The 27,129-nt window shown below is 40.3% G+C and overlaps 1 protein-coding gene across 1 annotated transcript; it reads right to left on the bottom strand.

Moving 5' to 3' along the window:
• On the bottom strand, window positions 1-27,129 carry SDR42E2 (short chain dehydrogenase/reductase family 42E, member 2). Its single transcript, XM_074201910.1, has 11 exons — window positions 26,572-27,129; window positions 26,048-26,143; window positions 23,557-23,614; window positions 22,381-22,499; window positions 18,330-18,405; window positions 15,284-15,366; window positions 12,442-12,579; window positions 10,136-10,201; window positions 8,094-8,157; window positions 6,829-6,902; window positions 1-488 (listed from the first exon to the last, which is right to left on the bottom strand). Exons 1-11 carry the CDS (start codon window positions 27,127-27,129, stop codon window positions 237-239), a joined length of 1,584 nt encoding a protein of 527 aa, XP_074058011.1. The 3' UTR covers window positions 1-236.

Here is a 27,129-nt window from a genome sequence, read left to right as displayed (position 1 = left end):
ATTGAAATAAGAAGAAAAATACAGTGGTATATATTTTTGGACCTCCTAAAAAGAATTTGGATGCCATCTCATAGCTCACACCATCTTATCTCCTTCTTAGCACTGGATGTGTCTTGTTTGAACCAGCTGGTAAACTGTTACTAGGGGCCCATGACTTGATATCTCCTTTGGCTCCTAAACTTTGGGTCTAGATCCTGCAGAATCAACTGGAGCCAGTGGTGCTTGCTTGGAGATTGTCACATGTGGTCTCCATGGGAGAGGCCCAGGAATGAAGGGTCCAGGAGATACAGGGAAAGCAAGAGTGCACCAAAGAGGCAGACAAGGACCATCAGGAATCTTAGCAGCCCTGGGCCATGGAGCTGTGGTTGGTGACAGGTCTGGATATAATGGTCTACTGAATCAGCAAAGGTGAATTTCTCCGGAATGTAGCCGAGTTGGTCACGGGCCTTTCTGATCTGGAAGGTGTGAGTCACGGCGATACTCCACACCTGAGGGGTTAAGAAACTAGAGGGAGCCTTGGGGAAGAGTGTGATGGAGTGGGAAAGGAAGGAGATATAGCTGGACCATGTCTGCTAAAAGGTGGTCCTGATACTGTTTGTGAAAGTTATCTCTAATTCTTTCCAATAGGGAAATCACTGAAACCCTTGTGAGCTTGGGAGTAGAAGGAAGACTCAAAAGACCTTTTCCTGAAAATGCTATTGAGGTAAACAGAGGGAGAAAATTCAAGGAGGGACAATTCAGAAAGGAAACCTCTTGGGGACGATGCAGAGATTTATTGTTGTTTAATTGTTTTTCATTTTAACTTTTTTTTTGGCAAAGATATTGGAGTAGTTTACCATTTCCTTCCCCAGCTCATTTTATAGATGAGGAAACTGAGGCAAAGAAAATTAGCTCAGTCCCACAGCTAACTATTAAGTAACTGAGGCTGGATTTGAACTTGGGAAGATAAGCCTTCCTGATTCCAGGCCTAGTGGTTCATCCATTGAGTTACCCAGCTCTCCACATAGATTTGTTAATTCAGTTTAATTACTGTTAAATTTGAGACAGCATCTGTAAAATAAGGGGTTGGATTAAATAGATCTTTCTAGCTTCAGATTCTGACCCAAAATAGTAGTTCTCTGTTACTTCCAGGATTAAATATAAAATCATCCATTTGGCACTTAAAACCTGTGCAACTTGTCTGCTTCCTATTTTTCTAAGTTTCTTGCCCTTTATTCCTCTCCATACACTCTGACTGAGCTTCATCAGACTCCTTGCTCTTCCTCAATGTGGCATTCATTCCATCTCCCATCATCCCATTTCTGGGATGCTTTCCCTCTCTACTTTTCTGCCTTCTGGCTTCTTTCAATGCACAACTCAACCTCCCTTTCTGAAGGATGCCTTTTCCTTTATTTACCCCTTTGCCAGCAGCTTCCTTCTAAGGTTATCTTCCATTTAAATAGCATCTATCTTGTATGAACAGAGTTATTTACATCTCTCTCTCTCTCTCTTTCTCTCCCATTAGAATATGGGATTCCTAAAGTCCAGGAGTGTTTTTGCCTTTATATATCTGACACAAGGTAAACCCTTAATGAGGGCTTGTTGACTGACATATGATTAAATCTTTGTTGCTTATTTCATTTTGGACAAGTTATTTATATCTCTGGAGTTCAATTTCCTCATTTATAAAAATGAGAATATTGGACTGAGCAAACTTTAAAGTCTCTTCCAGCTCTAAATCCTACGTTTCAAATAATTACTTGTGTTTATGTAACACCTTATGGCTTGTAAAGCATTCTTCTAAAAATTGTTGCCTTGAGAAGTAGGTAGAGCAAGTTATTCTTTTTCTCTATTTTACAGATGAAGAGACCAAAGATCAGAATTGTGACTTTGGATAGCCAGTAAATGATGGCATGCTGTCTTTGCTCTTCTTCATCCATCCTCCTGCAGTCCTTTTTTAAGGGTCTACCTCTTCCATGAAGTCTTCCTAGATTACCTACACTGCCCTGTAAATACTGATTTCTCCTTTCTCTTAAGTCCCTTAGCTCCTAATGCCTCATATCCTAGCACCATTTATTCTTGTGGCTTCTTCTTGTCCCTCCAACTAGATTGTACTCAGAGATTTTGCCATTTTTTGGTAATTACAAATGACTTCATCTTGTCCCTCCAACTATTGTACTCAGAGATTTTTTTTTTGTAATTCCCCAAAGTGTTGGACCTTCAGGTAATTAAAAAATACTTGGGGAGATGGTTGATTTTGCTAGGTGATATTGAAAATCCCTGATGGTGGGACCAACCCAGGGAGCATAGGTTGCCCTGTATAAGCTTTGCCTATTCTGTTCTACCAACAGAGAAGGGGCTTTTGAAAGATTACCTTCCCTAGACAAATATCCAGACTTCCTCTCAGATAGGCAGGCAGCCAGAAACTGGGCAACCCAGACAGAAAAGTCTAGAGGGAGCTCCAAGCAGCTGGCGTATTGCCATAAAATTTCCCTTCTGATTAAATATTCTTTTTATACAGATTGCTGCAATTAAGCAGAACTGATTTCTCTCAAGGGCTCTTCTCTGTATCATATGGAGCTGGCCTGGTATCTATGCCAGACTCAGGATTCAGGGAATAAGAACAGAATCTATGATGACAGACCAGTGTGTGTGTGGGGGGAACCCTATGTTCCAGGCCCACCACTGAATCCTTATTCTCTGATTTCTCAGTTGGAAACTGATCATGATTCCATCTGTCTTTTAACTTGTTAATCAATATGTGTCCTTAGTTAGCTATAATTGGTGCTATAAGGACACAAAAGAAATGTGGTTTTTGCCCTTAAGGAATTCAATATCTAATGAAGAAGTCAATAAGAATTCATCTGTAATAGAAAGGAACCACTAAAGAACTAAATTGTGTAGTCATGCCTGTGGTATTCAGATTGGAAAGAGAGAAGTCTATACTGAAGTGGGGAAAAGGCTAGGGTTGTCAAGAATTTCTGTGGACCTCAGTCCACAGATCTCCCCAGGTGGAGTAGATAGATTTTAGGGGGAGTCAGTGAAATTAGTTTTTTTTTTAGTTTTTTTTTGCAAGGGCAAATGGGGTTAAGTGGCTTGCCCAAGGCCATACAGCTAGGTAATTACTTAAATGTCTGAGACCGGATTTGAACCCAGGTATTCCTGACTCCAGGGCCAGTGCTTTATCCACCTAGCCACCTTGAAATTAGTTTTTGATAGATATATTTCAATATTGTTACTTCCCTTTGTAATCCTATGCATTTTATTTTGTATATTTTGTATATTTAAAAACATAATTCTGAGAAAGGCTATCCATAGGCTTTACTAGACTCCCCAAAGGGAGAAATTATGTTTTGAAGCATGTTCATTTATTTAGAGAAAAAGTTTTCATGTCTAACCTGGGATGAGAAGGTAAAGGGGATGAGATGTTTGGTTCCTCATCTGAGCCTGAGGTACCAACCTACATATCAAACTGTGTCTTAGACTTTTTCCCTATTTGGGCCCTGTAGGTTAATGATAATACTTCCTGATGCATCACTTGAGCCCCACCTCTACATCCATGCTCATGGAGTCATCTTTGCAAGGTTTATGAACCAAAGTTTGCAGATGAGCTCTTAGGATTTTTGGTAGATTATGAGCATCTATTTCCTCCAATCATGACTATCAACTCACCTTCAAAGTCCAGCTCCCTACCGCATCTAAAAAGCCTTTCTTGGTTCCTCCTCAGTTGGAAATCTCCACCTCCTTGGATCTCTCCACTGTATTTAGAGTCCCTCTATTTAATATTACACTTTTTTTGTAACCATGTCTTGATGTCTACTCTACTAGACTGTAAGCTACTTGAGGGCAGACTGTGTCTGTTATTTTTGTATTTCCCAGAGGTTTACATTTAATGTGTGTTTAATTGAATTGAATTGTATCTCCATGAGAAACAAAAATGAATGTTAACTCTTTAGTCAGCTCAGGAAATAGACATTATTTTTACTGATATAGGGAGCTCCTATCAATGCAGGTCAGCACATTTTCTGCAATTTATAGTCTTAGAGAATTCCCTAGAGCAGTAAGAGTTTAAGTGACTAGTCTCATAAACAGTGTGAGAACTAGAACCCAGGTCTTCCTGGCTTTGAGGACAACTCTATCCACTCTGCTACACTAGGGGTCGAAAATCATCTCTCTTATTTGTGAATGTCACATTCATTTAGCCTCATGGTCTCTGAGAATTCCATGGAAATTCCAGAGTTTCAACCCCTTTTCAACATTAACAAAAGAGGTCCAAATATGCAAATAAAGGACCAAGTAGAGAAGTAAAATTGCATTGTCTCTCCTATACTTTCTATGGAAGAAAGGCCATGGTAACTGTCATGTTTTAGAGGTGCTCATGGCAAATAAAAGAACGATTCCTAATGGCAATCTGACTCTGGATTTATTCATCCTCTTGGTAACTCAGTAATACTCAGGAGACCTTCCTATTTCCCCTTGTACCATGTAAGGTAACTCTCCCCCCTCCCTCCCTCCCTCCCTCCCTTTTTTCCTCTTCCTTTATTCTTCTCCCTCCAAACCTGCCCCCAAGACTATGCTCCAGGACCTGGTTACTCACAGATCCTTCCGGCTATCCTGGCTCCTGCACTCCAAGGAGCTCTATAAATACACTGCATTTATATTTGCTTCCCAGTGGATGGAAAGAGGGGTGCTATGTCAGAGTTTGGTCAGCAGAGGGAACCCATGTCCCAGACCAGCAAATATCTTGGCTAAAGAGGCAAAGACTCATTAATTTTAGATCTTGAGGAGATCTTAGCCCCTTCATTTTTCAAATGAAAAAACTGAGGTCTGCAGGGGTAAGGACATTTGCTTAAGGTCATGATTTGAACTTAGGAGTTAATGAGTTCCCTTTCATTTATTAGATATACTACAGTAGGAATTTTTTTCCCCTCTTTCCAGATATGGGTTGGATTAGATACCAAATAAATATCTCTTCTAATTCCAAAATTCTGTGATTCATTTGACATCAAAGTCAGCACTGTGATGTTGAAAAATAATAATTTTTAGAATTCTTCCCTATTCTTTAACTCTCCCTTCCCAAGCCATCTAGGAGTACCTCAGACAGTGACCTGCATACTATGGGCCCTCAATAGAAAAGTGCTGAAAATTCATCTGTTAGGCACCTACTATTTGCTCAACATCACACACAAAGGAAATGTATTGAACTGGGGGATGGATGTCTGAGGTCCCTTCAAGCTCTATGATCATAGGACACATTGCCACTGATATGATTTTCCTTAAGTAGACATTGGTAGAGCTCTGACCTTTTTCCCTCTCCTATTCATTTAACTCCAGTCTCTAGAATAAAATATAAACTCCCTAAGAAGCTTTTAAAAGCTTTTACCAACTGGCCTCAATATATCTTTCAAACTTTTGGATCGTTTTCCCTCCCTGTGTATCTAGCTACATTGTCCTTTTCTCTCTGTTCCTAACTATGATATGGTACTCCATTTCCCATCTCTATCTCTGTACCTTTTCCAGGCCATCTCTTATGCTTAGAATATTCTCCTCCTTTTCTCCTTCATGGAATCTCTCCCTTCCTTCAAGGTGTCACCTTCCACTTGAAGCTTTTCCCTATCTTCCTCTCCCAATTGCTAGTTCCCTCTATCCTTAACAATCTTGTGTTAACTACATCTTATTCTTTGTATTTTTCCTTCTATTTCTACTGCATACTTACATTCATGATTTTTGTCATTTCTCTCTGCTTCACCCCCCCATCTTAGAAAGTACAATTCTTTTTTTTTTTAGTTTTTTTTTTAGTTTTTGTTTTGCAAGGCAAATGGAGTTAAAGTGGCTTGCCCAAGGCCACATAGCTAGGTAATTAAGTAAGGCTGGATTTGAACTCAGGTACTCCGGACTCTAGGGCCGGTGCTCTATCCACTGCGGCACCTAGCCGCCCTGAAAGTACGATTCTTCCTAGTAGGGATTGGTTTCATTCTTTAGCTTTGTAGCATGCATAATAGATAGTTAGTAAATATCTATTGATCAACAGAAGCATTAAGACCACAGTCCTTGAAATTAAGGCTTTCATGTTTAATCTGGGAAAATGAAATTAATCCATAGGAAATAATCTAGAAATCAGTACTAGTGTATAAGGAAGCACAAAACTGAAGGGTGCTGCCAAACCAGGAACTTAAAGGATGGAGTAGTCCTTGGGGTAGTATAATCTAGGAAGGCTTCATGGAGGAGTTGGGACTTCAATTGAGCCTTGAAGGATTAATGATTGTCATTTGTCCAAAATCAAGTATAAAATTTTAGTGTAATAGATGGGTAGGATTTATATTTGAGGGTATTCCTGGAGGAAGGAGCAACATGAGCTAAGATTAGATAGGCTTGACTGGAACTAAGGTAGAACAGAGTGAAAGGCAGTCCTGTGAAGGTCTTTGCTAAAGGACCAGCTAATTTATGAAATATTGTATCTGCTGAATTGTCCTATTCTCTCTTTCCATTTTTAATCTTTGTGGAAATGCATGGCTACTTAGGTATGAGAGTAGGAAAGAATATCTTCAGAAATGAACAAGAAGTAAAAACCAAGACATTAACAAAAAATAAAATGAGATTTAAAGAATAAGAGTAACCCAAGAATAAGAGGAACAATTAGCAGAGATGTTGTCTTAACTTTCCTTAGTGTAATCATGACCTAGAGCTGACACTGTCTTGGCAATGCCCACCCACCAGACCCTCCAGGGTGAAGGCCTCAGGGATAAAGAGAGAAGGAATAGAGGAGAGGAGAAAAGAGGGTCAGGATGGGAAGGAAGGAGGGAGGGAAATCAGCAATCAGGGCTTTCAAGAAAAGTTATAGTTTGTTACCTCACTTCGGGTCAGCAGAGGTGGGACATCACAAATGGGTTTCAGGGCCAGGTGAAGATATTCCATTCCTGAAGCTATGAAAGGGACATTGGGGGAAGAACATGATTAGATATCATAACTGGTTATACTATATTTTAATTCAATATTTATATGAAACATCAATTGAATTGATGATAGACTTTATAAACCATTCCTTCTTTTGTATAAAAAATATTCCAGAGGATCCCTTTAAATAAAGGGTTCCCCTAGTCCATTTAAAATATGAATTGATTTACATTCAATTATTCAGGAACATAGCTATTTTATTAGGTGATGCATACACTAAATATATCTATAACCTCATCTAATCCTGATTGCTTTACATTTTTTTTTTGCTTCTGCTTAATAAAATTGCCTGGTTTTCTGAATTATAATAGTCCTGGAGAGTAGTGTGGAGAAGGATAAGGGGATAGTGTGCTGGTGGAGAAGCATAAGGAAACTTCAAAAGTTGCCATTTGCCTCCACAGTCATTGTCAGGAAGGTAGAAACTTATGTTTGGAACTGTACCTGGGTCCTTACATTGGTAGCACATAGACAAAATTAGAACGAAACCAAGAAAATTAACTTTGACTCCTCTCAAGGACAATCCACAAATTTGTGGAGTGTAGCATATTTAAAAAACAAATAAACCTCCTTCCCATCATTAAAAAAAAAAGCAGATCTTTGGTTAGAGATTTGATCCTGGAAAAGAAATAAGAAAATGTACCCCCTCTCCCTCCTTTGCGGAGGTGGAAGAGACATCAGGTGGGGAACACTCCATATATTGTCCAATTTCACGAGATGGTTAGTTTTGGTAAACTTTTTCTTTCTTTTTTATTAGTCGTTACAAGGACAGCTTGGATTCTATGAAGTGGAGAAGGAGGAAAATATTCTAAGCATAGGAGATAGCCTGGAAAAGGTATAGAGACAGAGATGGGGAATGGAGTGCTGTATCATAGTTAGGTCCCTGGGTAAGGCCAGGGAATGATACATTTGAAAATGAAAGTGATATAAAAATAAAAGAGATCAATAAAAACTAATTAAAAAAAAGAATTGTAGTCGGAAATGTAAGAGAATGATAAAACTCCATTGGGAAGCATTCATAGCCCTAGATATGAGGTTTATTGAAAAAAATTTTAAGGTTATGGAACCTTGGAGATGAGTTCCCTTCATCCTTGCCATGATAATCCATTTCTTCCTTTTCCTTTTTCCTCTTCCTCCCCACACAGATTGTCTTTGTTGTTTACCTGCCAGATAAGCCAAAGAGGTAGGAATCTGGATCCATGGCCGGTTGTATCCCATTTTATCAAACTGTAGGGAAATGGGAAAAGGGCAGAGTGAGCTCAGGGCTATGAAGGACTGAGGATCAGGAAGAGGTGGAAGAGTGGTGGCAATCAAAGCCCAGACCCCTTCTCTCCTTCTCCATGCTATGTAAAGAATATTTCCTGAACTTTTAGTTGAGCTGTGACCTGGTGAAACCATTCTGGAAAGCAATTTGGAACTTTGATCAAAAAGATACTAAACTGTGCATTCCTCTTGACCCAGTGTTACCACAATTAGATCTATACTGCAAAGAGATCAAAGAGAAGAAAAGTATGGATACAAAAATATTTACAACAGGTCTTTCTGTTATGGCAAAGAATTGGAATCTGAGGGGGTGTCTATTTTGGAATAGATGAACAATTTAGGTATATTGAATGTGATGGAATATTACATAAGGAAGGGGACAGACTCAGAAAACTGAAGACTTTTATGATTGATGCAGTGAAGTGAGTAGAATCAGGAGAACAATTTCTATAAAAATAGCAGTATTATAAAGACAGAACTCTGAAAGACTTCACACTGATTAGATAACCGATTCCAGAGGACTTATGATTAAACTTATGTTACCTACCTCTTAAAAGAGAAGTGATGGATTTAGAATGAAGATTGAGGCATATATATATATATATATATATATATATATATACATATATATATATTTTTTTTTTTGATATGGCCAACATTTGCTTTGCTTGATTATGCTAATTTGTTTATTTGTTAGAAGAGTTTTATTTTTCATTCTTTTTCAATGGGGAGGAACAGGTAAGAAAGAGGGAAAGCAGGTAAGTTGAAAAGAAAAAGGAAAATTTAATTTAAAAAATACAGGTCATGCCTCAACCCAGAATTCTCTGAGTTACCATTAGTCTAAAGCCCTATGACTATCCCAACTGTCTTGATACTAAGAGACTGAGCACATGATCTAGGTATTGCTTTGGTTGATCAGTCATTTTTTAGTCATGTACGACTCTTTGTCATTCCATTTTTTGGGTTTTCTTGGCAAAGATGCTGGAGTGATTTGCCCTTTCCTTCTCCAGATGACTTTACAGATGAGGAAACTGAGGCAAACAGAATTAAGTGACTTGCCCAAAGTCATATAGCTAGTAAATTTCTGAGGCCAGATTTGAATTCAAGTCCTCTTGACATCAAACCTGACATTCTATCCACTATTCCATCTAACTAGAAAGGGTAGACAAAAATTCATTTCTTTAAAATAATCAGAATCTTCTAGTATTGGTTTCTCTGGGACATATAAATGATGAGATATGATCATGATGAGTGTGTGAAGTTAATAAGTCTTATAGATCTAGAACTTAAAGGGACCTTAAAGCCTTCTAGTCCAAGTCACAATGTATAGTTCATATGGTATCTGATGTGGGATTTGAACCCAGGTCCTTACTCTAGAGCCAATGCTCTCTTCATTGTATAACACTGCTTCTCATAGATCATGATGCTGCCCATGATGTGGAGTCTTTACTTTTTTGAAAATGTCATCATTGTGAAGTTCTTTCATAATTTAGGGACTTTTGTGGAGGCATGGTAACATAGTTGGGAGAAAAATATCATTTCTAAAGTTGGGTGTGAACATCTGTTTTTCACATGGTTTCTGTTTTTGGTTTACAGTGGCATTGGAGCTTATAGAAAAATAGCAGATAAATTGGTGTTTGGGATTGGAAAGAGAAGAGATGTATGTCAGAACAAATCAAGGAAGCTTTCTCTAGGCTCTTAATTTAACAGTAAAAAGAAGATCATATTCAACTTCTGGGCCAACTCTTGTTGGAAAAGTCCTAGATGGATGCAGAAAGGAAAAAAAGATTCTATGAAGGCTATGGTTAAATACTTTTCTTTGGCTCTTTAAGGACAACCCAGGGACCAGCCAGTGACACAAATAGCCCTGATATCAAACGTAAACCCTAGGGATGGGATTTGGGAGGATACCCTAGTATCTGTGGGCATATATGGTACCTACCAGAGGGGACATCCATTCAAAGAGGTTGACACTCTCTCCATCATTGATGTAATATGCTTGGCCACTCTGAAGAAGAAAGAAGAAAGACCAGTCAAGGACACAATATGGCAGGAGTCCCACTTTTAGTTCACATCAGGTGGACCAGGCCTGTTCTCAGTTGGACTCCATGTTGCAGCAATGTTTTGAAAATAAATACTACTTAAAGCCAGAGTAATGAATGAGATGCTTTCTCAATAAAGTTCAGGGGTTCCCTAGTCCCTCTTCTTGTTATTGTTCAGTTGTTCGGTCACATACAACTCTTCATGACCCTGAGGATCAAACATAGCATGCCAATAGTGACCATGAGGTTTCTTGGCAAAGATAGTAGAGTGGTTTGTCATTTCCTTCTCTAGTGGATTAAAGAAAACAGAAGTTAAGTGACTTGTCCTGGTCACACAACCATAAGTGTCTGAGATTGGATTTGAACTGAATCTAGATGCCCCTAATCTCTCTAGGATAAAATAAAACTCCTCTGATTAGATTTTAAATCTCTTCATAACTTGATCTCAATCTATCTTTTCAGCCGCAACCTATTAATGTATAAGCCTTCAGCTTATTATACTCTTCAACCCCCCCCCCCATTATGCAATCCAACCCAACGGGTCATCTCTCTGTCAAACATGTGGTTCCATCTTCCATTCTAATGAAAGAACACCTCCCTCCTCACCTCTCCCTCATAGAATTGGAAACTTAAGCACTATCTCCTACATTTCCTGTTTCCCCTACCTTAAGAGCATACCCTTGTATAGCTTGTGTATACTTTGTATTTATTTTCTTTATTCTTATTCCTTATAAGGCTCCCTGTAGGAAGCCTTTCCCAAGTCCTTTTAATTCTAATGCCTTCCCTCTGTTAATTTTTCCTATTTGTGGGAAGTAGGTTTCAGGTTTATGGGATGAATGTTTTATAGCTGCTGTTTTTAATTGTGCCTTCTGAGTAAATACCTCTGTGAAGAACTGACTGTCTCAAATGGAATGACTCAATGGGAGGCTTACTGGAGGGGCTGATGAGCTTTCAATTTAAGTAGTAGCTGCCCTATGGAAAGTAGCCCAGGAGGGGTGCAACAGGCCTGATGCCCCAGAATTAGCAACTGCCTTTTAGGGAGTCAACCAAAGAGTATCAGTGTAAATTGGGAAAGTAGCTCAGAGGGAGTATTTCATACATAGAGATGTTCTCTTTAATATTTAATTATATCTAAATCTGAATCTTTAACTATATGCTTATTCACATCCTTATCCAGATCTATACTTATAGAACTATATCCACATTTATATCTATATGTGTTTCTGTCTACATCTACATTTATGTAAAATATAAATATATCTATAGCTATAACTACATGTAAATCTATATCATTTATCTCTCTGTCTATACTTTGTCTACTCTTTTAGACTAGAGTTTAAACTCCTTCAGAGGAGGATTTTTTATTATTTGTATCTCCAGGCTGGAATATATTAGGTGCCTAATAAATATTTGTAAGCTGAAGGCTTATTATACATTAATAAGCTGAGGTTAAAAAGATAGATTGAGATCAAGTTATGAGGAGATTTAAAATCTAATCAGAGGAGTTTTATTTTATCCTAGAGAGATTAGGGGCATCTAGGTTCAGTGATTGAATAGGTTGAATTGTTCTGCTTTTTTATGGGTGATGCAGAGCAATTTTTAAGGGAACTTTGTTGTTCAGCCATGTGACCCCATTTGGGGTTTTCTTGGCAAAGAAACTGGAGTGGTTCCTTTTATCCTTCTCTGGTTCATTATACAGGTTAGGAAACTGAGGCAACTAGGGTTAAGTGACTTGCCCAGGGCCACACAGCTAAGAAGTAAGTACCTGAAGATCAGATTTAAACTCAAGACAATGATTCTTCCTGACTCTAGGCACAGTAATCACTACCTAGCTGTCCTAGTTTATAGATACAACACATGTAAAAATATTTGCAACTTAAATATAAAGAACAAATGTACATATATACATACATACATATATGTATATGTATACACACAGATATAGACACAAAAAGTAGTTAAATGCAAGGTACCATGGAAGAGAAGAGACTAACAGTCGGGGGCAACTAAAATAGGAAAGTTCTTGCAGAAGATGGTATTTGAGCTTAAAGGAAAGGGACTTTGTGAAGCAAAGACAAGGGAAGGTTGGCATTTCCATCAGGAATGTTTGCCTGACCAGGCCCTCCCCTCAGCTGATAGAGGTTTCTTCATCCCCAGGTAAGCAGCTAGCTTAACAACAAGACAGAGGAAGGGGCCCAGAACTCACCGCGATGTAATTTTTGCTTTCAGTGAGTGCTTCTGCAGCCAGAAGATGTGCCTGGACCAGGTTCTGCACATGAACCCAGTTCATGCGTGCCTGGGGATTCCCAAATTTGAAGGTGAATAGTCTCTTCCTGATGCTACCCTGGAAGTGAGGGGGGAAAATGCACAGATTTGACCTTGGGAATGTTTGGGCAGCTTAGAATAGGAGAGTCAAGGGACTCCCAAGTCTGTTAACAGTGTCCCAAGTCCACAAGACATTGCTTTGCAACTAGATTTATTACAAGAGAAAATACATGTGGAATCCTAATTGCAAAGAGCAAAGGATTAACATTAAGAAGGACTGAATGGAAATATGTTAAACATGATTATACATGTTCAATCCACAATCCAAACAGCAACTTGAATATTTATGAGATTGCAACAAAGGAAGAGGAAAGAGAAATCTCCTCCTAAATAGGAGAGGCAGGGGAGGAAAAATCATCAAAATTAAGATGGCAAAATCAGCATACTTTTCCCTTGGAAATATGATCTGTCAGCTCGACCAGGAAGACAGGAGGGTCTGCTTATCTACAAGCTACATGAAACAGTTTCTCAGTCGAGTACTGACAGTCCAGCACCTGTCCTGACACCCAAGGACACATTGGGAGTCCTATTTGGGGTGCAAACAACAAATTATGTTACTGGGGGTATGGAGAGTGGTGCTTTGTCTTTGACATGTTCAGGCCTTCTTGCCTTCTCTGGGTCTGGTGTTTCTGGAAAATATGGCAACTCAAAAAAGACAAATTCAGAGGACTCCTTAATAGGTCCTACTGAAGGATTCTTCCCTGCTCTTCCCTACCCATGAATTGCTGTCTTTTCCTCCAACAAGCCTTTGTTGGCTGTCCCTTATGCCTGGAATTCCTTCTCTCATTATTTCTGGCTTCCTTCAAGATTCAGCTGAAATTCCATCTTATTTAATTCTTCATCTTTTTTAAAAAAAATTATTTATCTCTTTTTGTAATTTTTGTAATTGGTTACACACAAAAGTGTTTTTCAATACTCATCCTTTTGCAAGCTTTTGAGTTCCATATTTTTCTACCCCTTCCCTTCTCTCCCCCCTCCCCATGGCAGCTAGTAATCTGATATGGGATGTACATGTGGAATCATATCTAACATATTTCCATTCAATCCTTCTTAATATTAATTCCTTCTCTTTGGGATTATCTACAATTTATTCTTTGTATATCTTGTCCTTTAGACAAAATACACACACACACACACACACACACACACACACACACACATTCCCTGGGAAAATATACTGAGTCCAGTGTATGTTCTCTATTCTCAATTGGGTTTCTTATTCCCAGTCCTTTTATTCTTCAGATCTTGAATTTAGTCTATAATCTTTTATTCTTCCCTAGCCTTCATCAGTGACTGTTCCAAAATTTCTCCTCTTCTACTTTTGCTTTCTTTCTCTGTGATGATGATGATGATGATGATGTTTGTCCTTCATTATTGAAGACACCAGGGAGGTGATGCCATGACAAGCACATGAATTGGATTTGAATGAGGGGATGCTGGGATATGTTCCCAGCCTCACTTTCTTTTATGGAATCATCTGAATCCAGTGGTCAGATATGAATCAGGGCGACTGGAGATGGCCCTGAACGCAAGGTAATTGGGGTTAAGTCACTTGTCCAAGATCATACAGCTAGTAAGCATCTGAGGCTGAATCTGAACTCAGGTCTTTCACTCCAGAGCCAGTGTTCTATCACTGCAATATCTAGCCACTCTTTCTCATTATATCCAGTTGCAAACATGGCCTGCCCCACATAGCTTTCTTTGACTCTCCCACTCTCCCAGTTAATAATGTTCTATCCCTCCTCCAATTTCTCATAGCACTTTGTTCGAACTTCGCCCTTTTGCTTATCTAATTTTCCTTCTTTCATAGTTATTTGTGTTACTTGTTCTTCCCCCTCCCCCCTTAGATTTGAACTCTGTGAATTTGTTAAATGACACAGTGGATATAGATCTGAACCTGGAGTGAGGGCTCATCTTCCTGAGTTTAAATCCTGCCTCAGACATTTCCTAGCTGTGTGACCTTGGGTAATTCACTTTACCCTGCTTGCCTCAGTGGAGAAGAAAATGACAAGTCAGTCCTATATTTTTACCAAAAAAGTCCCAAATGGGATCACAAAATTGGACAAGACTGAATAACACTAAAGCTCCCTTTTATCATAGCATCGAATATACCAATTAAAATCATTTGTAACCTGGATGTTTTCTTGCACCATTTTGGGGTACTCCATGCACTCTAGGATTTAGTTATAAACTAACCTAGTTATAATTCTTTGAATATGACACTCAGTCTCTTAGCTCCACACCTCTTCCAACCCCACAATACTCTGCCTTTTTACCTCCTCTAAGATTCTCTGGCTTCCTTCAAGATTCAGTTCAAATCCTATTGTTTGTGGAGTTTCTGCATTTCCAGGACTCAAAAACAATCTTTTGCCTTTCATTGCATTTCATTTGGACAACCAGTAGGCAGGTAATAATTGCTAATTGTGTAATTCCTCTCCCTTTCAGATTACCTTAAGATACCTTCTATTCTTGTTTGTATCTAGTTATTTATATTTCATCTCCCCTGTTATATTGCCTTAAAAACAGATACTAGCATATATATATATGTATATATATATATATATATATATATATATATATATTTTGTTTTTGTTTTTCTTATTTCCAATGCTGTACACATAATAAGTGCTTAATGTTTGTTGAAATTTATTGATTTGAACAAGACTCTTGATACTGAGTTTGCCTTCTGACTCCATTATGGAAGTTAGGACAAGAGAACCTACCACCACTCGGGGAAGGTGCCTCTGCTCTTCTGGTCCATAGATGCCAGGAGGACGAAGGACACATGTTCGAAGGGTCTGCCCTCCTACAGTATAGAGAAGACAGCATTCAGATGGCCCAGTGAATGAGGGAATAGCTATTCAACATCACTTTTTGATTCGGACCTGCAATTGCCTTGGCAGAGTCAGACCAAATGATTTCTCAGGCTTTATATGGCCCAAGGGCTGGGCATTCTGGCTCCTGGACTAATCAAAACACCCTATTTATAAAGATTTGCTCACTGACCAGTCTCATTATATCCAGGGTACCTGTGCCCTTTGTAGAAATGACCTGTAAAAGGGCAGCTTATTTTGGTCTATATAGAACAGTGTTCCAGGGAGTATGGATGGATCTAGCCTGCTCCTTCACTTGAACTTGCAGGGATGGAGAAGGCAGTCATATCAGTCCCCATGATTCCTCCAGTCAAAAATGCTTACAAAGGAGGTCCAAGGTCATGGATTTCACTTCTGTGTAGCTTCATTTGAGCTCATAGTTCCAGGTAGTTCCCACCCCGCCCCCCCAACCAGCTGTCTTGAAGATATATCCTGCTAATCACTAGGGAGTGCAAATTCATCCTCAAGACAAAAAGAAGGGACCTTTAAGTGTACATCTTTGATGGGGCTGGTGATGAATCAGTAACGTTGTCTTCACTCGAAAGGGACTAGAGTCTTAAAAATTGTTTTACTTATATAATAATCTTAGAAGGGAAAGAACTAGAAAGCATAATAGAAATCACTATGGATCTACTCCTAACATTCTCTCACCACACATTGGCTGAATCTATTCATGTGAATCACAGAAGTACTGAATTTTTGGAGCTGGAAGGGACCCTAGAGATCATGTAGTTCAGCTCTAGTTCCCATCTCCCCTCCTCTCTATTCTGAAGATGAGTAAACTAAAACCCAGACAGAGGAAGTTACTTATATAAAGTCACACAGCAAGTTAATGACCAAGCCAGGGATAGAACTGTGAGAAATCATTCATTTGGACTCCTGTTCCAATTAGTATTAATCAGTTTTCTATGATTCCATAGGAGTAGTGATTGTAAGTTCTGTATATTAGACCCCATAACTGTGAGCTACAGATTGTGGGTTCACTTACTTAACTAGAGGTCCTTCACCCTTGTTTTTCCTTGTTATAATGATCAAGTCTAGGATGGCAGATGACTCTATTACATGGAAAGTCTCCCAACTTAGTTTTATACTTCTGGACCATTTTCTTTTGTCTTACATGAGCAGGTGACCATCTTATGACCACTTAGTCAATGGAGATGCCCCATGATTCACCCAACCAGGAACCCTACTGTTGACATACCACTTCTAGTTAATACATCATTTTTTTACCTGCATAGCAAAATCTGTCAGCCAATGGAATTCTGTATTTTGTATAGCCTTTTTAGAATTTTCATTCATTTTCATTCATTACAAAATTTGTTATCAAGCATTACAACAATAAGACCCTAGAAGAAGGGGGTATTTGGGGTAATGAGGAAGATGAGGTTAAACTGAAGTTTCTTTATTAAAGGGGATCATGGTCCCTTTAATAAAGTGTCATTGGCTCAGAACTCTGCCTCACTCTCTTTTACTATAGATAGGACAATGTTAATGCCCACAGAACCTATCTTTCTTGGAGATGACAACTTAGAAAATGACCCAACTGACCACCTAGACCACGTAACAGTTCCTGCCCTTGGAGGCATCAAGGAATTTCCTGGAGCTCATACTGTCAAAGGGGTAAGGTAGGGCCAAGCTTTGATAGGTGGTATACCTTCTGGGAAAGGCCAGGGGTAGAAACTCCTAAGGGCTACATCCCTAATTAGTGATTAGATAAGGAGAGTCCTTTCTGTAACTGGTTCATGTCTAATTTTAAACTCTAGGTCATCTGGGCATAGGGATTAGGTTGCAGTTTATATTCATTGTTGGGGAGCATGCTGCCAAGTAAATGGACAGCCTGGTAGAGTATACATGACTCTCCTTAACATGGAAAACTCAGGGGATGCTCTGATAAATAATTCTAAGCAGGAGGATCAGGTGTCTGTCGCAGAAGCTGCTGAACTGAAGAGGGAGGTATGAGCCAAAAGCCACATTTGCTTGGGTGGAGAGTTACTCTGAAATATCAAAACTGGATTTTAAAAAATGACATCTGTAACTGAGACTGGAGGGATACCCTGGGATCGGGAAAAGGAGCTAGAACTCCTGCTTTGTTTCATTGGGAAGTGAAGTTGGAATTGCCTGAATCTGTCATTGCTCCTGAAATTTTTACTTCTCTTTCATTGGAATTGTGGTTTGGTGAGGGGAAAATGCAGTCAGGTATCTGCTACATTGCCTACACACACACACACACACACACACACACACGTACACATGATAATAACAATAGTCAGTGTCACATCCAATATTTTGGCTGATATTCTTTTGGAGAATGAGGACAAAATTCAGAATTTATAATTTAGAGCTAAAATGGATTTCAAAATTATAATCTAGTTCTAAGAACCCCAATTTAGTCCAGAGGACAAAATTGTTAGGGAAGGTCTTTGAGCCCAATTTGCATGAGGATCATTTGAAAAGGACTGGGAGTCCTTTTTTAAGTCTATTGACTTAGATGGAGATTAGTCTTGTTTTGTTTGGTCTTAGTGGGCAGAATGCAGATGAATGGGTGGAAACTACAAAGAGGCAAATTGAGGCTTGAAAATAAAGAAAAATTTTCTATCAATTAAAGGTGTCTAAAAGGGGATGGCCTTTTTGTGAGTTGGTAGGAGCCTTCAAGAAAAACCTAGATGATATGCACCTTGTCTCATCATAGAGATTTTTTTGGGGGATGACATATGGTTTTGATCAGATGAATTCAGAGCTCCCTTGCAACTCTGAAATTCTGTGATCAGTTTAAAATAAACTGAGAAATAAAATAAAATAAAATAAACAGAACATTTCTGGGGCAGCAAAGTTCACTCCCCATGTCTTCTAGTGCCTTCCTTCACATAGGCATAAATATGCCTTGTCCTCATCATACCAGGGAGTGGAGTTCCATTGGATGTGAGGATCAGCTGGTCTGCGATGGCTTTGGTCCGTGAATAGTGGTCAATGTGCTGAAGCAGGGAGAAAAGAGCCACAGGGGAGGTCAGTAACAGGGCTACCGTCTTCCATCATTATCCTCACCTGTAACTACATCTACTGCTCACATCCTAGGAATGCTTTCAGGGGAGTCTTGGTAAAGAGGTGACTGCAGTGCTGATTATGAGATAAAACCTCCTTGGGCTGAGATTGAAACTTTGACTCCCTCTTCCATACTCTGTTTTTTTTTTTTAAGGTTTTTTTTTTTTTTTTTTTTTTTTGCAAGGCAAATGAGGTTAAATGGCTTGCCTAAGGCCACACAGCTAGATAATTATTAAGTGTCTGAGGCCGCATTTGAACCCAGGTACTCCTAACTCCAAGGCTGGTGCTTTATCCACTGCACCACCTAGCTGCCCCTCTTTGTTCTTATTTTCAAACAAGCTCTTTGGGGATACCCCTTTTGTATGAACAGTTTGAGGGTTTTTGCCCACCTTCCCAATCTGTCTAGTTTAGAATCTGGGGGATAGACAAATTAATCCTTTAAATCCTTAATGATTCATATTTACATAGTACTTTAGAGTTTTTAAAGTGATTTAACCGTTGCCTTACTTCCAGTCTGACCAAACTGTGCCAACTTTAGAGGATAAGATGAAAAACTCCTTTTTACTTCCCTGGAAGTTTACTTTTATATAGTTTACAATTTGATTTCTTTATAGCAATCTTATGAGGTAACTAATATGAGCAATATTAATTCTATTTAATAGATGAGGATACTGAGAATCAGTGGGTAGGCTTATATAATCAGTAAGAAGTAACCTAGGTTTCCTACCTTCAAGTCCATCAATGCTACTAAATTCATTTAAACAAAAATGTATAAAAACTATAAGCAAGGTATTGTGAATAAAAAGTCAGAAACAAAGTTGTGCCTTCCCTTCAGGAGATATCATTCTACTGAAAGGATACGATATATACATAAGTAGATATAATTTGAGGCACTAGAAAGGACTAACATCTAAGGAGATTAGGGAAAACTTCACAAAAGAAATGGTACCTGAACCAAGCCTTAAAGAAATAAAAGGATTCTGAGAAGTAGAGATGAAGATGAAGGTGCATTCCAGTTATGGGAGGCAGGTACTTTGTGCATGGAAGCAGGAGATGAAATCTGAGTTCAGGGCCATTTCGACTGGGACAAGGTGTATTTAAGAGGAATGATGAAACTATGGAAAAGTAGACTGGAGCCAGATTCTGAAGGACTGAGAAATTTGTATTTTATGCCAGAGACACTGTCACTGAAAATTCCTTGAGCAGTGGAGTGACATGGTTACACCAGTGCTTTAAGAAGCTGATGTTGACAGTTTTATGGAAGATGGATTAGAAATAAGTTAAACAAGAAGCAAAAAGACAGATTAGGAAGCTAATTTAGGCAAAAGGTGAAGACGATCTGAGATGGAATAGTGGTCATTTGCATGAAGAGAAGGGGAAGAATTTTAGAGACGTTATAAAAATATAATGAATGGAACCTGGCTACTGAGATTATATATGGGGGTGAGGGAAGGAAGAGATTATGAGGAGAGAAAAAGAGAGGAGAAAGAGAACATTCCATTCATTATAAGTTCATCATTAAGTCTAAGAGTAGTTCACTGATATTGAGAGACAAAACTCAGTCTTTCTGCTACATCCAGGCATCAAATAAACACGTTTTCTAGGCAGTGGTTACTCCTGAAGGTGAGAGATCAGTTTGCCAGACAGGGGTGAGATAGAGGAGGAAGATGAATTACAGAGGGGATAAGTTTGAAGTGGGTCAGGGAGCCAGACAAAGCTGTAACTGCTCATGATTATATACAATTTGGGATAGCAGACCCTTTCCTTGCAATTGACTGGTATTTGTTTCTGAATTTCCATTGCTCATGATCCCTTACTCCCTTTTTTCCAGTTGAGAAAAACTTAACTTCTCATCAGCTCCTTTGCTGATAAGGGACTACAATCAGTTCTAGCTCAATTATAGATCAGGGACTAGGGAAGGAGCAGTAACCTAGAGCTAATTCCCTTTGGGTTTCACTAACTGTAACTTCTGAATTAAAAACAAGCTTCTCTGCTGCTGTAAGAGTGAGGAGAGGGTGTACCTCACACTATTCAAGGACCTCTACAGAGATGGATCCTGTCTTCATCAGGGTACTGTCTTCATTGATTAATTAAGTGAATATTTATAGAGCACCTACAATATTCCAGTCACTGTCCTAGGCACTAGGGGTGCGAAGAAATCATCAATCAATAAACATTTATTAAACTTGCACTGTGTGCCTAAGCCCTGGAGATATAAAAAGAGGCAAAAGACAGCCCTCCCTTCAAGGAGTTTACACTAAACTGGGGGAAGACAACATGCAGACACATGCATACAAAGCAAGTTTTGTACAGGATAAATAGAAAATAAAGAGGGAAGGCCCTAGAATCCACAGAAGTTGGGAAAGGGAGCACGGGAGGTCAGCAGTAAGAGTGGAGTGGGGGCATTCCAGGCAGGGGAGAGCAGCTAGAGAAAATGTCCTGAGGCAAGAGATGGGTGACTATTTTGTTTGTGGAACAGATGTCACCAGGATGAAAGATTCCTGGAGGGAGTAAGGTGGAAGGCGACTGAAAAGTCTGGAGGGGAATAGCAGAGCATTTTGTATTTGCTTCTGGAGGTAGTAGGGGTTTATTGACATGATTAGACTTGTGCTTTAGGAAAATCATTTTAGTAGCTGAATGGAGCATGGACTAGAGTGGGGAAAGACAAGGCAGGCAGAACCCCTAGTCGGCTATTGCAATGATCTAGGCATGCTGAGAAAAGAGCAATAGAGTGGTTGGGGAGAGAACTGTAGCCTGCAGAGATGAAATGATGTTTTGAAAACAGCTTGGATATGGGGGGGGGGTCTAGGTGCATGAAAAAGAGTGAGGCCTCCAGAAAGAAACAAAACAGACTATAAGGTGACTGGGACTAATAGAAGAAACAGCCTGTATGTATATGTATATATATGTAAAACACATTTGTAACCATATATACAAAAAATATATAAAGCAAATACAAAGTTATCTTGGAGAAGATGCTAGTAGTTGGTGGGGGTGGGGGTGGTGGAAAGAACAAAAATGGGGCAGGGATAGGAAAAAGGTGCAATTTGAGCTGAGGCTGGAAAAACAAGGGTCAGAGCTGAGTGGGGAACGAAAGAGCCAGAACAAAGTCTTGGAGGTGGTTCATGGTGCTTGAAACAGCAAATAGGCCAGTATGGTTGGCAGCACAGAACAGGGAAGGGAATATTATAAAAGAGAGTTAAAAAAACAGGATGGTGCTAGGTTGTGGAGAACTTTAAATGCCAACCAGGTGAGTCTATGTTTTGATTTGAGAAGTAAAAAGGAACCCTTGGAATTTACTGAGTTGGGGGCAAGATGGGAGAAGTGACAGAGACATAACTTCTAGGAAAATCATTTATTTTAGTTTTTTGCAAGGCAAATGGAGTTAAGTGGCTTGCCCAAGGCCATACAGCTAGGTAATTATTAAGTGTCTGAGGCCAGATTTGAACTCAGTTACTCCTGACTCCAGGTATGGTGCTCTATCCACTGTGCAACCTAGCCACCCCTAGGAAAATCATTTAAAGACTGACTCATAATAGTTGTTCAGTCATTTCTTATTCTTTGTGAAGACCCTTTTTGGAGTTTCCTTGGCAAAGATCCTGGAGTGGTTGTTTATTTCCTTCTCCAGCTCACTTTACAGGTGAGGAAACTGAGGCAAATAGGGTTAAATGACTTGCCCATGGTCACACAGCTAGAAGATATCTGGGGCTAGATATGTTTTCCTGACTCTAGGCCTACCATTCTATCTGCTTGTACCACCTATCTGGCCCTAATTATTCAGTTTCAAACCTTAATACAGGGATTTGAAAGTAGGCAAGGGAAAGAAGTTTAAATCATTTCGGACTGGATGGTGGGTTGACCCCTTCCCCATCCCCAACCTTGTCCACCAAGTCTAAGGAACTTTTTACCTTCTCAAGTGGGAAATATGGCACTGAGTCTTCATTGCCCTGCTCAATGGGCTTTCCCCCAAATGCAACATTGACAGTGCTGGTGTAGATGAGCCTTGGAATTTGCCGTTTGATGCAAACTGTCCATACAAACATATACATACAAAACACAAGTGTAAATATACAGACATATACATATAAACACACACAGACACTCAGACCTGTTGTGAGTAAGGAGATGATTGGGGAGGTAAGGGAAGTAACAATTAGGAACATTCCCTTAAGAAGAGACCACCTCTCCTTACTGTTAACATGAGAACTCTTGCCAGATAACCTTAGAGACAGAGGATTTTCAGGAATAATGATAATATGGAACATTTATTTGGTGCTTTAAGTTTGCAAAATGGCTTGCAAAGAAGTATTGCCCTTGACAATCTTGCTATTATTATGATGTTCATTTTGCAAATAAGGAAATGAGGCTGGAAAAAAGATTGAGTCATCATGTCTAGGAAGGATTTGAACTCAGGTCTTCCTGATTCCATGATCAGGGCTCTAACTACAGAGAAACACACTCCAGAAATCCAGGATTGAATCTCAGAGGCTCCCAGGTCAGAATATTGAGCAGAGGGGCCATATTGAATCTTGTGATACTTCATTTCTTCCATTTTCAGTGTCTTCTATTCCTCCCATTACTAGCCTTCAATCTCTACTTTTTGGGCTGGAAACACTTAAAAGTGGTTTTAATCTGAAGCTGAATGAATATCCCTGTGGTCCCAGAATCCTACCTTGTCTTCTTCCCCACTCTTACTTCCCCTCTTTCTACCACCTCTGCATTTAAGGCTATGGATATATCAAGACCCTCAGCAAGACCCTAGGGTGGCAGAACTCAAACTGGCCACTCCCCAGTAAGTCCAGTTGCAAATAGAAAGAAAAAGAAAAGTTCTAGGGTGGGTCACACACAGATGAAAGAATAGGGATCTTTGCTCCCACTTTTGGAAGATGGATCAGGTTCTTCCCACCATGTCAATGGGAACTTTGCCAGCAAGAGTCACAGTTCAGCTCCCAGAAACTCAATTGGAGTTTGTGGTCAGCACACGGTTTCTCCAAATGAGAAGAGAGTAGAAAAGAAGAAAGGTCAGCACAGCAATCTTGCAGATTCAGGCCACAGCACCAAGGAGGGAGCAGCTGAGCTCCTACCGTCAATCACCATTTTAGTTCCACCAATGTTTACAGATTCAATCTGTTCTTTATGCAGCTACAAGAAGAAGATGAGACAAAAGTTGCTGAGTCTTCCCCATAGATGCTGGATGCTGAGGCAGCAGCAGATTTAGGTTCTATTTAGGTGTGTGTGTGTGTGTGTGTGTGTGTGTGTGTGTGTGTGTGTGTGTGAATGGGTGTTGACAGAGTTAGGAATATAACAGCCCTTGGGGTTGGGGGGGTCATTGAATCAGAGGACCATAGATTCAGAAGTCATGGAATCCAAGTCCCTCCCTGTCCCCCAATTTACAGATAAGGAAACTGAGGTCTAAGAAGATTTAAGAAATTGGTCCAGTGTGTCATCAAACAGGTACTATTAGAAGTGGCATTTAGGCAGCAGCTAGGTGGCACAGTGGATAGAGCACTGTCCCTGGAGTCAGGAGGACCTGATTTCAAATCTGGCCTCAGACACTTAATAATTAGCCTAACTGTGTGATCTTGGGCAAATCACTTAACCCCATTGGCTTAAATAAAATAAAATAAAAAAGAAGTGGCATTTAAACCCAGGTCTGGTAACAAGCCACTAACAGTGGAGCCTGCAACAGATTAAAATGCAGTTGGGAAATATTTAACAAAATCAATACAAATATAATAAAACATAGAAATTGTTAATTTCTGGTCTTCTAAATCACCAGTTGAGAAGATCTGGTTCTATTTAAGTTTGACATTACCATAGTGGAGAGGGTTCTTGGCGATCAGGAAGATCAGAGTTCAAATTCCACCACAGACATTTACTAGCTTTGTCACCCTATTACAAGCTCTCTGTGCTGGGCATGAATTTCCTCATCTGATGGGGATGGACTTGATAATCTCTAAGCTATGATCCTATAACCCCAGTTTTGTTCCCACCACCAACCTTCATTACTTTGCTTTTGGTTTTAAGAAGATAAAAATAAAAAGAAGGGGGGGGGTTCTGTGGTATACAGTTGGCAGTTATTAACCCTTTCAGTTCTCTTCTTCTGTGGTCCCTCCCTGCTTGTGGAGGCAGGGTCAGGGGTTCTCATGTCTTCTCCCCTACCCTTCCCATCGCCTACTCCCTCCTCCCAGTTCTAAGTCTCATTCTCTACTTTATTGGATGAGATATAGTACTGGGAAAATAGCAACAAAACTGGAGACATGGGACTCTATGTTTTGAGTGATTCCCAATCACAGCTTCTTCTCTGACTAGTCTCAGGGTCTCTCATTCATCCCAGCTCATTTCATTGAAAAAAGTGGGACACAAAGGCAGGGAGGGACCCCACTTACTGGGTTTGGGCAGATTCCTTCAAAATAGTCTTCAGCACTGGAAATTAGTCCCCTTGAGAAATAAGATGAACCCCATGACCATGATGCCTCCCAAGCCAAGGATAACTGAAAATCTTGACTTCTGTCCCCTACCTAGAAGTTCTGAGTATATTTGACTAACAAACAAGTTTCCCTTTCTTTGACCTGTGTCCCCATCCTGGTTCTGTTTCCATCTTTTTGTGATACACATGTGCATGTGTTAGAGATAGAGAGAAAGATGAACAACAAAGAGGGGAGAAGAGTGGGGAGGGAGAGAAGGAAGGAGAGAGGAAAGTAGGAAGTAGGGAGGGAGAGAGAAAAACAGAGAGGGGAGAGACACAGAGAAACGAAAAAGAAAGGAAAGAGAAAGAGAGAGACAGAGGAGAGAGATACACATACAGATGAGCTGGAGATAGACAGACAGATAGAAATGGGAGAGAAAGACAGGAGAGAAAGAGACAGAGTGAGAGAAACAGAGAAAAGAGAAAGAGAGAGACATAGACTAGTCAGATATATCGACAGGCAGACAGAGACAGAGTCACAGGGAGGAGAGAGAGAGATGGGAGAGAGGCTGAGACAGAGACAAGAGGGAGAGAGATAGAGGGCAGAGAGACAGAGAGGGGAGATATACACAAGAGACAGAGAGGACAGAAAGAGGAGATACATACACAGTCAGAGATAAAGACACAGAGATGGAAACACAGGGGAGAGAAAAAGAAGAAGGAGAAGGAGAAGAAGGAGAAGGAGGATAAGAAAGAAGAAGAAGAAGAAGAAGAAGAAGAAGAAGAAGAAGAAAAGGGGGGGGACAAGGGAAGAAGAGAAAATATGCATGAAGAATGATAGACAAATTAATAGACAAGTTCTTGTCTCATTCCTGGGCAGAGTCTCCAACACAGTAGATATTTATTCAATTGGGGATTTGGTGGGGGCCATGGATTATCCAATTTTTATTCATCAAATCTTTCATCCTCAGAAAGACAAATACTTCACAGAAATTAATTTTTTCCTTTAAATTTCTGCCACTCCCAACAAAACAAGTAACTCCAAAGGGAGAACAAACTCCCTTATCACCTTTGGTCAGCCATGGGGTTTATATCCCTGTCTCCTTGACCACCATGAACTAGGGCCCAGGTCCTGAGGAGGAAGAAGGGGGGGGGTTTGATCACACCTTTTCAGCCCCTGACATTCCATAGGAAGCCACATGGAAAACACAGTCAACCCCTTCACAGGCTCGATATAGGGCCTCCCTATCCCGGATGTCAGCCTGAAAAATAGAGAGGGAGTTGGGTTGGGGGGGCCAAAACAGAAAGAGAGGATGAGAGTCCTTGACTTGGACCCTAGTTTCTCTCTCAGTCCAGGTTTTCACCCCGAGATCTATCTTCCTTGTTCAAGAGACATTGTCTTACTAGGTTATTAGGAGCTGGGCAAGAATGACTTTTCTAGCCCAGACTGAGTCTTTGGGATGGAAAAACTTTGAATTGCTTGACATTTACCCAACTTCCCTTACCTTCACACTGCCCCAAAACTGTCTCTTCCCATTTTAGCGTGTTTAATTCAATGGATAAAAATTCCCCAATTGAACAATCTCTTTCTCTAACTCCATAAAACAAAAACAAAAGCTCCCCCTCCCCCCAACAGAAGTGTAGTTGCTATGTGGACTTGTCTCTTCTACAAAGGCAAGCCCAGTCATACCTGGATGAATGCAACTCCTTTGGGGATCTCCCATTTAGGACGCCGGATGTCGAGCAAAAGCACTGAGACTCCTCTCTGGACAAGGCTGGAACCCAGACTGAACCCAAAGTACCCACCCCCTCCTGTAACCAGGACCTTCTGGCTAGTGGAATTTGGGGGCTCCACCTGCTCCTTGGGTTTGCTGTTGGGAGCCTGGCTCTGGGGTGCCTGGTCCTGGGGTACCTGGCCTTGGGGTGATTGACTCTGAGGTGTTTGGCCTTGGGGTACCTGGCCCTGAGGTGCCCAACCCTGGGGTGCCTGGCCTTGGGGTGCCTGTCCCTGAGGATCTTGGTCTTGGAATGTCTGGCCTTGGGGTGGTTGGCCCTGAGGTACCTGGGGTGACTGGTTCTGGGGTGCTTGACCCTGGGGTGCTATCAGACCACTAGTTTTGGGTTGAGCCATGTCAGTACGGGAGACCCCTGGCCCTGATCTCCAGGCCTGGCAGACAGGGCAGTTGTTTTCCCCTAAGGTGGCAACTACACAAGGGTGTGGGGAAGAGCTTGTGGGGTTGGGTTTCAT

The sequence above is a fragment of the Macrotis lagotis genome, chromosome X (genome assembly GCF_037893015.1).
Source record: "Macrotis lagotis isolate mMagLag1 chromosome X, bilby.v1.9.chrom.fasta, whole genome shotgun sequence".
In the NCBI taxonomy this organism is placed as follows: Eukaryota; Metazoa; Chordata; class Mammalia; order Peramelemorphia; family Peramelidae; genus Macrotis; species Macrotis lagotis.
The sequence above is the reverse complement of the archived record's forward strand: the minus strand, read 5'-3'. Positions and strand labels throughout refer to the sequence as shown.

Coding starts and splice junctions, on each gene's coding strand:
- SDR42E2 (XM_074201910.1), bottom strand. CDS start 27,129: ATGAAACCCAACCCCACAAGCTCTTCCCCACACCCTTGTGTAGTTGCC. Junction 12,580..15,283: donor GGCACCTTCCCCGAGTGGTG/GTAGGTTCTCTT, acceptor CCTCACTTCCAG/GGTAGCATCAGGAAGAGACT. Junction 489..6,828: donor CTCTGCTGACCCGAAGTGAG/GTAACAAACTAT, acceptor TTAACCCCTCAG/GTGTGGAGTATCGCCGTGAC.